This window comes from Malurus melanocephalus, unplaced genomic scaffold, assembly GCF_030028575.1.
Source record: "Malurus melanocephalus ecotype Western Australia unplaced genomic scaffold, MMel_1.1 scaffold_115, whole genome shotgun sequence".
In the NCBI taxonomy this organism is placed as follows: Eukaryota; Metazoa; Chordata; class Aves; order Passeriformes; family Maluridae; genus Malurus; species Malurus melanocephalus.
Window position 1 is genome coordinate 1,023,119 of NW_026623347.1, and position 12,521 is coordinate 1,035,639.

A 12,521-nucleotide genomic window follows, 5' to 3' on the forward strand; every position below is an offset into this window, starting at 1 on the left:
GCTCTGAGCTGGGCTTACATGTGAAAATCTGTCATTCTTTCCACTGACTTTCCTCTGGCCTGGCTGAATCACCCAAGGGTTTTTCTGTTTTTCTGTTTTTCCATCAGCTTTCCCCAGGGGATGGTGTTTGTTTGAAGCCCACGTGCATTTGGCAGAAATCATCAGGTCACAATGCAAAACCACAGCAAGGCCTCACACCTCTGCTTTTTCACACAAGTTTTCCCCGAGACCATCATTAAAATGACCCAAAGRGGACAAGGATTGGGGCTTATTTCCACTAAGGATGAGCAGCCCTGCAGCAATCCTATTTCCTGAATAAACTCTGTTAACCTGTTGCCCAACACAGTGAGCTGGGAACATTTGGTGTCCAGGAAACTCAAATTTCAAGGYTACACCAAAATGGGCAAAGAGGAGCCCTGGAGCACCAACGGTGGCTGTGACCAGTTCCTGGAGGGGAAAGCACCTCTTGAACCACAAACTCTTGCAACATCTGTGAACCAAGAAAGGCAGGASCCAGCAGAGCCCTGGAGAGCTGTGTCATGAACTTGTCTGTCCACGTCAAACTAAAGCAGGCTGTGTTTGTTACACAACAATCTACAGCTGATCTGTCTCTGAAGGTCGGAGCAAAGGCCAGGCAAAGGTGAAACRAGACACAAATGCTGAGCTAAGGAGGGTGATGCTCCTTGGGATGGGGGCTGAGATCTGCTGCTGTCAGTGTAGAATCAACCACAGCCTCGCAGGGCTTCTGTGCCAAAAGATTGAAACACCCACTTATTTCCACCCAGTGCAGATRGTAAACACCCTTCTGAAGACAGCAGCTCTGCTAGTAAGCTCTGCTCATTTTAGAGTTCTGAATGAAGTCCTAAAATTGCTGTAGTGCACATCTATGCAAACCCTAGAACCTCCTGCCCTGGCCTGACCCCACAAACACACACCATCCTAAGTGCCCAGTTTTCTCCACATCACAGTCTCCTCTCTGCACATCCACGCCTGCTCTTGCTTTTCTGCACCATGCTCACAGGAGAGCCTGTACAAAATTCGTGTTTTCCCCTTACTCGTGCCTTTTCCCAGCTGCTGCAGAAGGKTGGGTGTGGGTTTTATTCACGAGACAGGAGTGGAGCTTTGGAAAGGGTGGCACTTGAACTGCTCACAGTTGTGGAGTGACAGCATTTCTCTTACAAAACACTTGGCCACAGGCCAGCAAACAAGGCAGACTGGACTCCTACAGCATTTACAGGGGACAAATTCCTGCCTTAGCTAGAACCCACAGCGGGCAGTGCTTGCTCTTATATCACAGAAAGAGAGATATTTCAAACAAAATCTGAAATTCTGTCAAAGTTGATTCATCTGCCGGAAAAGATCTTCTTGTCATACAATATGTGAATAACCTTTTCTCTTCTCTTTCCCTTTTGTAAACCAGCCCTGACACCTGCTTTGGGATTTACCTTTTCATTGTAGCCTGTTTTTATTTAGTTTGGTGTAGGAGCCCAGGGGCGTTAGTCTGTGGGAAGTCAGGTATTACTTTTACAACAGGGAAACAGCTGAAATGTTTGGCAACATAAGCATGAAATAATTTGAACCTTTGACAGTTCAGCCAGGCAGTTGTCTGTCACATGAATCATCGTTTTCAGATTAGCATGCTTTCCCACCTTTGCCTTCCACTCCTCCTCCTTTGTGACAGAAGGAGGGCCCCTAAATCATATGATCGGATAAAAAAGATTGCACGCCGGGCAAGGCTCCTRTTTCCCACAGCCGTGGGGCAAACACACCAGGGCAGAGCTCAGAGCCAGTCAGAGAAGAACTGAAATGAACCTTCTGCCATCCTTCTCCACGGAGACATGGGGCATTCTGCTCCTCCTCGTGGCCCTCCTGCTACTGTGAGTAAAATATTCTTTATTGATTCTCCGCTCTTGCCATCGTTCGCTTTCGTGCRACTAATCTGCTGAAGAGCAAACAAGTAGAGGTGATTTTCCATTTTCCAGCCTCTAACCAGGATCTGGGATGTAGCAGAGAAGTCTACAGACTGTGCAGATGTGTGATCTTGCTCCAAGGTTTGGAGTATTCCCATCCAGTTATGAGATTGCTGCTAAGCATCAAAGGAATAATTGAATAATAACGGTGCCAGGTTCTGGTTAGCAGGGTGCTGGTTTCAGTCAGGGCCATGATCCGTGGGGYTGTTTTTCACAGACATCCAGCTGTGCCTCCCTGGCTGAGGCTGCTCTGCAGGTGAGCCAGCAGGAGATGACCCTGCTGCACAGGGGAGAGCAGCAAGGAGGGAAAGAATATTCATAGGATCAGCTTTTCCTCCTCCTGACTCCTTCCATGGTGCCCTGGTGAGATGCTCCCTGGGGCACCTGGACCAGGAGGGGTCTTTGCAGAGGTTTGGTTTGCATCTTGTGTCCCTCCTCACAACCATTCTGCTGGGGGAGGGAGTGGAGCCCAGAGCAAGGCTCAGAAAGTTTTAGCCATATTTTCCAAACCATTTTCTGGGATTTGGATCACTCAAAAGCCTGTTTGGGGCAGACTGTTAAAAAAAAAAGAAACAAACACCCCAAACCGCACCAAAGCCACAAAACCAAAACCACAAAACCAAAACCACCAAACCAAAACCACCATCCTCAATCCTGACCTTCACTTTCATATCTCAGTAACTCTGTGGCCATCTAAGATTGCTGGTTGCCAGGCTTGCACCTTCTGCAGACACTTGTGGTTGCAAAAGGGACTAAACCCAGATCTTGGTGCACTGATATCAGAGCTAAAATAGAAATTTCACTGCCCATTTTAAACACAGAGAGGTTGTTTAGACTCTTCTTGTCCACCTGGGGCTGCACTGTTCCAGCTCACATATGAGGGAATGTTGGGCATTTCTGCTTCACATCCATGGCAGGAAGAAGTAATGATTATTCTTTGGATTTAAGCTGGATGGTCCTTTTCAATCTGCAGAAAACACTGACACATTTTARTTGTAGGAGTATCAGACTGATTTTCCTGGCCTTGTTTTAAGTGGTTTAAACCTATTTTTCCTACAAGTCTTTGTATTTCTGGGCTTTGTAGCGAGCCCAACCTGACATTTCCTGGTCSTCCCTCAGCCCTGGCCACCTATAAACATTAAAAATGAGAATCCACAAACATTGGATTCCCAGTACTGAATTAACCTTTGAYAAAAAAGATTAAACATTGACAAACTGAGCTCTGGGAAACCTTTCTTCACCTGACAACACCCAGCTCCCCATTTTTCACCTGCCCTGTTTGGATCATAAGGTGGGCTCTGCTTTTATTCTCTGGCAGAAGCTGTGCTGGGGAAGAACCGATCTCATTTGGGATCCCCAGAATTTTAAAAAGCATTTCTTATTTTAAGGGAGATCCCCTGCTATATCCCAGCCTAGATTTTGCCTTTTCAGATCAATATCTCCAAAATCCTGGCTGAGCAGCCTTGGCCTGAAGAGGATCTCTGCTAACATCCAAACCTTGCCCGTTTTGCATCCCTTCTGCAATGAACTGCTCACTTGAGAAGCTGCAGCTACCAACTAAAAACAAATATTTTGAGGAGCTCTTTCAACACAGCCAAAGATGAGCTTCAAAGGGCTGCAGCCCTTGTTGAGAAAGAGAAAGCCCCAAGGTAGAAGCAATAACTTTCGAGCTGCCAGGAAGGGTGCTTCAGAGGAAAGAAATCTGCAGGGCTGTCAATAAAATCTAAAGAGAAAACCATCAAGGCAAGACTTCCACTGAGCTAATGCTGGACTCAGGGAGGGAGAACAATAAATGAAATTGAAGTGCAGTTTGACAAAAGCCCTGTTTGGGACGTAATTTCTGGCGCTGCTTTGATTTCTCTTCAATGAAAACATGTAAAGCTGGTGTTCCTTCTTCCAGCTCCCTTTTCTGGTAGGCAATGAGCTCCTCAGGATTTGTGCTAAAGACTTTGAGATCCTGTCTCTGTGGTGGAAACAATTGCTTTCCCACCAAAGGGATCCCTCCAAGTTCTGTGAGAGCCTTACCACGGCCATTCAGCAGTTTTTCACAGGGCAATTTCCATTTGCACTGCTTTATTTCCACCTCCTGGACCAACCTCCTCTYCCTCATCTCCTGAAGGGTGTTGCTGCTGTCTCCAGGTGTCCCAGCCCCAGTGATGTAACCCCTCTGTCCTTTCTGCCCCACAGATACGGGATTTGGCCCTTTGGTGTGTTCAAGAAATTGGGCATTCCCGGCCCGACGCCTCTGCCTTTCTTTGGGACGTGCCTGGAATATCGCAAAGTGAGTGATGGGGGAAGCCCTGCTGGCCCCAGCCATCCCTGCCTGTGCTGACACAGACTCTCTGGTGATAAATTTTCTCCAATTCCAGCTCCTCTGACACACAGGGGGTGTGCAAAGGCCGCTGTGGGTGTGGGATAAGGCTCAGACCAAAGGAGTGCTCCCGGCTGGCTGATTTCCAGCTGCCCTTTGCCARCAGCTCCCTCAAAGCACAGGGTGCATTTATCCTCTGTCACAGCTCTGGGGGCCAGCAAAGCTCACAGAGCAGCTCTGAACAGCAGCTAAAAGCTGTTYCCAACATCATCCCCTCCTCTGCATCCTCTCTGAGATAACTCAGCTCTGCCAGAGCTCAAGGAGCATTCAGACATCACTATCAGACACGTGGTGGGATTTTTTGGGGCTGTCCTATGCAGGGCCAGGAGTTGGATTTGGATGGTCCTTGTGAGTCTCTTTCAATCCAGGATAATCCAGTGACAATTTTAAAATTGCTTTCCACAGGGTTTCCTGGAGTTTGACAGCGAATGCTTCAAGAAATACGGGAAAATCTGGGGGTGAGTATGAACCTTTGCTCTCTCCTTCAAGTAAAACTAGAATCTGTACAAAGAGGTGAAAAAATTCATGTGGAGAGCTCCTTTTTCTCCACCTGCAGCCCTGACAGTCTCAAAAGGATGAGAACAGCAGTGATGGGGTGCTGCTGGTGGCTCACACTGGGGTCTGATGATGCAGGGCTGTGTCACTGTCACGTCACACAGAAACTGTTCTGACCAGAGCTGTGAAATCCCGTTTAAATCTGCTAACAAAAGGCCCTCACCTGCTCCCGACAAAACCAGCAGCACAACTATTGACTTAGGCAGGGTCTGGAACTGGGAGGTTGGGTTCCTTTGGTTCACCAGCAGCAGAGGAATGTGAGTGACTCCCTTTGGAGCTGATCCAAAGATTTCCTCTTCCTGCAGCTGCTGATCCCCACCTGCTGCAGTGATGGCTGCTCTGCTCGAGACACCTCCTCTCCTCTTTTATCACTGCTCTTATAACTCTTGTAACTGCAGCCTTGCACATCCTCCATGCTGCATCCACTGGTTCCTGCAGCAGCTTTAAAATGTGGGGTCTGGAAAATGTATCTCTGCACGAGTGGGGAGAGTGCACAAATCAGCTTAATCGACATCTGTTCCAGCAAAGCATTCAGAGCTGGCAGCTTAAAAAGACAAAAACAAGGACTGAGTTTCATCTCCAAGGATGTCTCAGTGCTGTCAGCCCAAGTCTCCAGACACCCAACTCAAGAGCCTGAAAGGGGTCGAACAAGTTTCCTTCTAATACTGTAATGTGTTTAAGTGCCTGGAAAAACACAGAGAGTCAGGGGAGGAAGTGGAGACAYTTGTTTCATTTAGTATCTGGTCCTCTGAGCACCCGAGCCCTGCTCATTTCCCTGTGAGTTTGGGAGGTGTTTATCCCCCTTTACCATTCACGAAACCAGATGGGAGAAGATCTGGGAGTCCTTTTCCATCCCTGCTTTCTACATTTCTGTACTCAAACCTGGTGATGGAGGAGCGTTTGTCCAACACGTTTTGTTTGATGGGCATCAGCCAAACCTTTCCCTTCAATTTCTGGGGTTATTTACCTGCCTCCTCTCCTCCCTCCTCCAGGATTTACGATGGCAGACAACCCACCCTGGCTGTCACAGACCCCCACATCATCAAATCCGTGCTGGTCAAAGACTGCTACAGCACCTTCACCAACAGGAGGGTAAGAGCAGCAGCGCTGTGATGAGCACAGAGCCCAGCAGAAGCGCAGGGGGACACCAAGAATCCTTTGGGATGGAGTGTGGGGATTGCTGAACGTGGCCACTGCATGTCACTGTTCCCCTGCCTTACAGCAGACACAGCCTGCTCTCACACCTGGGTCTGAATCTGTATAAATATCGGGATTTATGGGTGGGTTTGGGTCGCTGTGAGCACGCAGGGGTGTGTAAGGCTCCTKCTCTCTTTCCTGGGGTTCACCCCTTCCCTTCTGTCCCCACAGCGCACAGATCTGGCCGGGGTACTGACCAATGCCATCTCCCTGGCCGAGGATGACCAMTGGAAAAGGCTCCGGACCGTGCTCTCTCCAACCTTCACCAGCGGAAAACTGAAGGAGGTAAAGCAGAGGAACAGCTACAGACTGAACCACAAATTTATGTCTAATTCCAACCGGAAAAGCCTTAAAATAAAACTGCAGTGGAGAGATCTTATTTGTAAATATTCATARAACTCCCCATAGCCTTCATGAGCCTGTCTGAAAAAGCAGCAAAATGTACTGTACTGAGGTGACCGTGCCTGGTTTGCRTTACAGATGTTCCCTATAATGAAGCACTACGGGGAAGCTTTGGTGAAGAACGTTCAAAAACAAGCGAAAAAGGACAACTCAATATCTGTGAAGGAGTAAGTAGCTGCTGGGAGCAGCAGGCAGGACAAACCTCGTTAAAAGTGCCGTGGTTCAGTGGCTACCAGCAATGCAGATCTTTGCCTGGGTCAGCCGGGGCTCTGGAAGGAGGAACGGGGCTTGCTGAAAGCCTGACTGGAAATCTGAAAGGGGAAAAATTTTAATTTGGATGTTAGGAAATTTCCTCTTGGTAGGTAGGAAGAAAAATGCTCCAGCAGAGATTTGTGAATCCAGAGATGAAGCRGAACCCCAGGATTGGCAGGAAAATGAAGTTTTCCCTGCGTTTACTCAGGATTTCTGAGCAGCCCCAGGACAGAGGGGGTGCTGACCCCTCACACACCCCATTACTGGGGGGACTGAGGCTGTCGAGGGGCCCTGAGTGTTTTTGCTTCATTTGTGCCCTCCCTGCGGGCTCTGGACAAAATCCTGTGTATTCACCCCAATTCCAAAGCACAAATGCAGGAGGGGAGCAGCTGAGAACCAGGAACCACAAACCAGCAGAAATCCCACTCAACCAAAACCCTGCAAGGGAGACCTGGACAGTTTGGAACAGGGGCTGGGCTGGGTGGAACAGGACCACTCCCAGGGCATGTTTGARGCAGGGTGTGCTGCCACCCCTCCATGAGAGGTTTCCATGCTGAATTCCACACACTGTCCTTCCACCAACCCGTTCCTGTAGCTCCATGCTGTTTTAAAATCCTTGGAAAAGCTTTCTGACTTCAAAACCTGCGCAGGCTTGAAAGCAAAGCTCTCTGAAGATCTATCCCCTTCTCTGTAAGTTCTGCTCAGTACCACATATCTGATTTTCTTATGAGAATTTATATTTGAATGTCACATAGGCGTGAGGAAAAAATACATTCACTTAGCCCAAATACTCAGCCATAGTTTATTTTTTTCCAAACTATCCTCAGCATCTTTGGGAGCTACGGCATGGATGTTGTCGCCAGCACTTCCTTTGGTGTGAACATTGACTCCATGAACAACCCCAATGACCCCTTTGTCAGAGAGATGAAGAAATTGGTCAAGTTTGACTTTTTTGACCCAGTCTTCATCTTGTCATGTAAGTGACTCCTTGGATATCTCCCCTTGCTGGGAATGAAGCCCTGCTGGTCCTGGTCTCATCATTCCCTCGGTGTGAGCTTCGTTCTAAAACTCTGGGGAGGGCTAAAGCTTCCTCCATTCTCGGCATCCACAGCCCAAGAATCTTATGAACCACACAGAAATATCCAATTAAGTGCTGGGAAATTATTCCAAGATTGAGAAGCAAGTGAGGCTTGAGGAGAGCGGTGCTATCTGAAATGCATTTTCTGGAAGAGCGTGCTGAGTGGGGACTGTAATTAGGTGCAATTTCCTCCAGTGCCATAGCTTAGCAGCAAAGAACCTTAAATTGAGGTTGGATACCTTGCTGAAACCCAGGGAAAGTTGGGATCTGTGCTTAGAGAAGGTTCTGGTGCTGTAGATTTTACAAATCTCTGCAGAGGATAAAGATGCAGATTCTAGGACGAAGGAAATGCTTTGAAGGGGACTTGGAAATGTTTGCATGAGCACAGCAGGGCAGTGAATAGCTCAGACYGAAAAAAGAATTCAGAATTCTCAATATTTCTCTTCTGAGTCACATTCCTGTTGTGTCCAGATGTAACCTGTCCTTAGAAAGCAGAGCCTTAGAAACAGGAGATAGAATGTGCCCTTGTCTTCTCTCAAAGAAATTATTATACCCAGCTTGGTTGTGCCTGTTTGATACAAAAACTCTTCCAAGGGARTGAAACAGAGGGAAAAAAGACAAAGTCCAGGCTTCTCTCAAGTAAAGAAATTGAAAAGGGAAATAATTTCCCAGTAGCATCCACAGCTATCTGTTATGGAGAGGTTTATTTACAGGGTACAATTTAACTTTTTATTTGTTTTTCAGTTGTTTTCCCATTCCTGACTCCTGTCCTGGCCAAGATGAACGTAAGCGTCTTCTCCGGCGATGCTGTAGATTTTTTCCTGAGATCCATCGCCAAAATTAAGCAGGAACGTGAAAAGGAGCCTCACAAGGTAAGTGGGAATTTGAAGTGCAATTGTGGCAGAAAGTACACTGAAGAGGGACATAATTAGGGTGATGATATCAAGGGTGAAGCCAAAGTACAATGACTCAACAAAACCCTGAGCCTACTCGASTGTAAACACTTCATTTTAATACTGTCAGAAAAACCCCACCTGACGTCCTGGCAGACACTCAGGGGGACTTTGCACATCCGTGAGCTGAAGGTAAATCCWGATAAAGGCTCAGCAGAGCTGGACTAAGCTCAGTCTGCAGCTCTTGTAATGAGAGAGTGAGAGACTCCCTGAAGGAGATTAGGCTGGGGAGGAGAGAGTGCAGAGTAAGCAGAGCACGGCAGCAAAATCACCTTTAGGGTTGTGCCTTCCCCTGGTACTTCTCAAAAACTGCAGCTGCTTCCTGACAAAATTATCCCTTTTAGATTTTGGGTTCTTTTCCCYGAATTCATTCAAGAYACTGCTCCCCCACCCYGTGGCTTAATGGATAGACAGGTTTYCAAAACAAAAAGCAAGGGTTATGTTTCTCAGTAAGGAAGTTGTGTGCATTTTGGGGATGCTTTCAGCCTACAGATTGTGCTTAGGCTGTGAAATCTGCTGATGTGAGCCCTCCAAGGAGTCTGCCACCAAAGAGGCTCTCTCTGCTTTCCCTCTCAGGGCAGGGTTGATTTCCTGCAGCTGATGATCGAATCCCAGCATTCAGACAGCCATGGGAATGGCGAAGCAAATCACTCATACAAAGGTAAAAMCACCCAAATCTTCATTGTGGGAACGGGGCTGTGGGAGTGAGGAGAACACGGGGAGGTGTTTGTGTTACCATCATCTCCTCTGAGCAGCTCCAGGTAGAATTCCATCCCCCAGTGCCAGCACCAGGGCTAAGATCCCTGTCCAGGGAGCAGGACAGCCAYGTCAGTTATTTATACTCARGAAATCACCTCCCCCTSTATAARATGRACATTTCCAGGCAGGCAGAGCAGTTTTGAAAATGTTATCAGAAAACAACAGTACCAGCCCTGCCTCCCAGCACCTGCTGCTCTCCTTGCTGACCCCATCACCCCACTCTGCCTTTGCYCATCTCCCCACAGCCCTGACCGACACCGAGGTGCTGGCCCAGGCTTTCATCTTCATCTTTGCTGGCTATGAGCCCACCAGCAACAGCCTGGCTTTCCTGGCCTACGAGCTGGCCCTGCACCCCGACGTGCAGCAGAAGCTGCTGCAGGAGATCGACACCGTTCTGCCCAACAAGGTAAGGGGACCCTGAGCACGGCGAGGACCCCCTGCCCCTGCTGCCCTCCTGGGTCAAATCTTCAGCCCCTGAGCACCATGGATTTTCCAAGAGACACCAACTGAGACAACTCAGCCCTACAAGAAAGTGATTTTCTTTCGACTGCCAGAACCCTCCACCCCACTGCACAAACCCCGATTGCCACACTGTGCCCATGCACAAGAAATGTGGATTTCCAGGTGTTTCCATAACTCAGAGGCAGAAAACCAAAACCAGTTGCTCAATTTCTACCTTGCATTTTGCTCTTCAGCGWGTCTGAGTCAAATTTGGGGCAGAGGGGTTTGGGGACGCTCTGCTTTCTGCAGTCATTTTAGGACAACCCAGTTCCGATGCCAACATACCTTCTCACCTCCCTCCTGTGCTCCTGCAGGCTCCTCTCACATATGAAGCAATCATGAAATTGGAATATCTGGACATGACAGTGAAYGAAACCCTCCGGCTGTACCCCCTCGGGGGGAGGATTGAGAGAACCTGCAAGAAAGATGTGGAAATTAATGGGGTGACCATTCCCAAAGGAGTGGTGGTCACCATCCCACCCTACGTCCTGCACCGCAACCCCGAGTACTGGCCCAACCCAGACGAGTTCAGGCCAGAGAGGTACAAAAAGCTTAATGAGAGGGAAGAAATATCACGCTGCTTTTTCCTCAGTAATTAAGCATTAATCTCTGATTAGCTTCCTMATGGTGTTCTTCCTATCTTTTTGCAAACAATACGGATGAGGAATTGAAGGCTCGTGGGAATGTCATTTTAAGAAGAAAATGAGCTTTGCTCTTAAAGAAGGGTTTCAAACAACATAATCTTGTTGGGAGAATACCACTGATACCTCACAGGATCTTGTACCCAATTTCTGAGCTTCCTGAGAGGGGGTTAATGGGCAGTTTTTGTAATTGCTGGCCATCCTCTGCATAATCCTCCTTGTCGAGCCTGTTCCCTTCACACAAGCTTCTGYTAAATATGCCAGGCTTGATCCTTCCAAAATTGCCTTCCCTCCTTGTTTACAAGGCTCACCTTCCCTAGTTAGTTATTTTTTAAATGAAATCTTCTTCTCAATCCCAAAGAAACAGAAACCATAGGCTGCCCTAACCAAACCAACCACTGACTCCTCTCTCACTAAACACCACACACAGGAAATATCTCTCACTCTGGGACAGCATGTTGCCTAGATTTTCACCTTGCTTCCAAATTCTACTGATCTGGATWGACCAAATTAAAATCAAACCCTCAAGTGGGATCCCATCGTGTCCTGGGCAAGGACTTGAATTTTGGGGTGCCCTGAGACACCTCAGGAAAAACCCAAACCAGGCTCTGCAGGGCACCAGCGAGAGATCTGGGGATAGATAAGGGTTTGTGGTTTTACTGCCTTCATTCCCTTTCCCTGAACAACTTTTCCCCTTTGCCCAGGTTCAAAAAGGAGAACAAGGAGTCCATTGACCCCTACACGTACCTGCCCTTTGGGGCCGGCCCCAGGAACTGCATYGGGATGCGCTTTGCTCTGCTGACCCTCAAAGTGGCCATCGCCTCYCTGCTGCAGCATTTCACCTTCCAGACCTGCAAAGACACTCAGGTGAGGAATGGGCTGAGGCTCCTGGGATCGTACTGTGCCCAAATCTTCCATCCCTGCACCTTTAACCTGTCCATCTCCACGTGTGTTTTYCCCTCTTTGTGTTGCAGATCCCCATCAAGCTGAGCTCTGTGGGGCTCCTGACACCGGAGAAGCCGATTATTCTCAAATTGGTGCCCCGGAGCAGTGCWGAGCCCACCAAGCAGTGAAACCCAGCCATGCCTGCCCCAAAACTGCCCCCAGCACCCAAGGACTGCTGTGCTCACCACGGGATCACAGAAAACCTCTCCTGCCTGTTCAGACATGGGAGAGCAGCTCCTGTTAATTCTGGAAGCAATTATTATGTATTTACTAATAAACACAGCTGTCAGAAACGCAACGTGGATCACCGGGCAGTGACAATACACGGTCCCCCTTAATTCTGATTGCAGAAAACAAGAAATAAATCCAAATGAGGAGCTGATTGTCCACTTCCAAGGGGACTTCTCCATCTGGAGGGAAGGGATTACTGCCACATGGAAGAAAAACAAGGTGTGATGGAAATTCAAACCGCCGGGCAGGGACGGGTGCTGCTCTGGGTGTGTTGATGCTTGAAATTTCATGTGTTCTAATTGAGACGACTGGTGTGAGACTGCACATCCTAGTTACCAGCCCTCTCCTGTGCCATGTGTTAATTAAACCAAAGTGTGTACAAATACTGTCATTAAAAATGTTTGAGAGCTGCTCTGTGTTGTGTATAGCGGCTGATCACTTCCTATTTAAAACCCGTATTCAGCCTCAACCCTTGAAATTATCTGTGTACATTGCTTTCCACTTAATTTAATGAATCTGATCCTTCATTTAACGCCATCAAACCCTCCCATTTGTAGGGTATTTTACAAACACTCCAGCTCCCACCTCTTAGAGTGATTAAGAGGTTGCCTTCAGCTCAGCACTGGCCAAGCCTTTGCCGTGCTGGAGGGACAGAGGATGGATCAG

General features: G+C 48.1%; 1 protein-coding gene across 1 annotated transcript; it reads left to right on the forward strand.

Annotated features, from left to right (window-relative positions):
• Positions 1–1,715: 1,715 nt before the first annotated feature.
• On the forward strand, positions 1,716–12,268 carry LOC130575723 (cytochrome P450 3A9-like). Its single transcript, XM_057369828.1, has 13 exons — positions 1,716–1,877; positions 4,158–4,251; positions 4,747–4,799; positions 5,889–5,988; positions 6,265–6,378; positions 6,574–6,662; positions 7,575–7,723; positions 8,570–8,697; positions 9,355–9,439; positions 9,783–9,943; positions 10,353–10,579; positions 11,384–11,546; positions 11,654–12,268. The coding sequence occupies exons 1-13, from the start codon at positions 1,807–1,809 to the stop codon at positions 11,750–11,752; spliced, it is 1,533 nt and encodes a 510-aa protein (XP_057225811.1). The 5' UTR covers positions 1,716–1,806; the 3' UTR covers positions 11,753–12,268.
• The last annotated feature ends 253 nt before the right edge of the window (positions 12,269–12,521 follow it).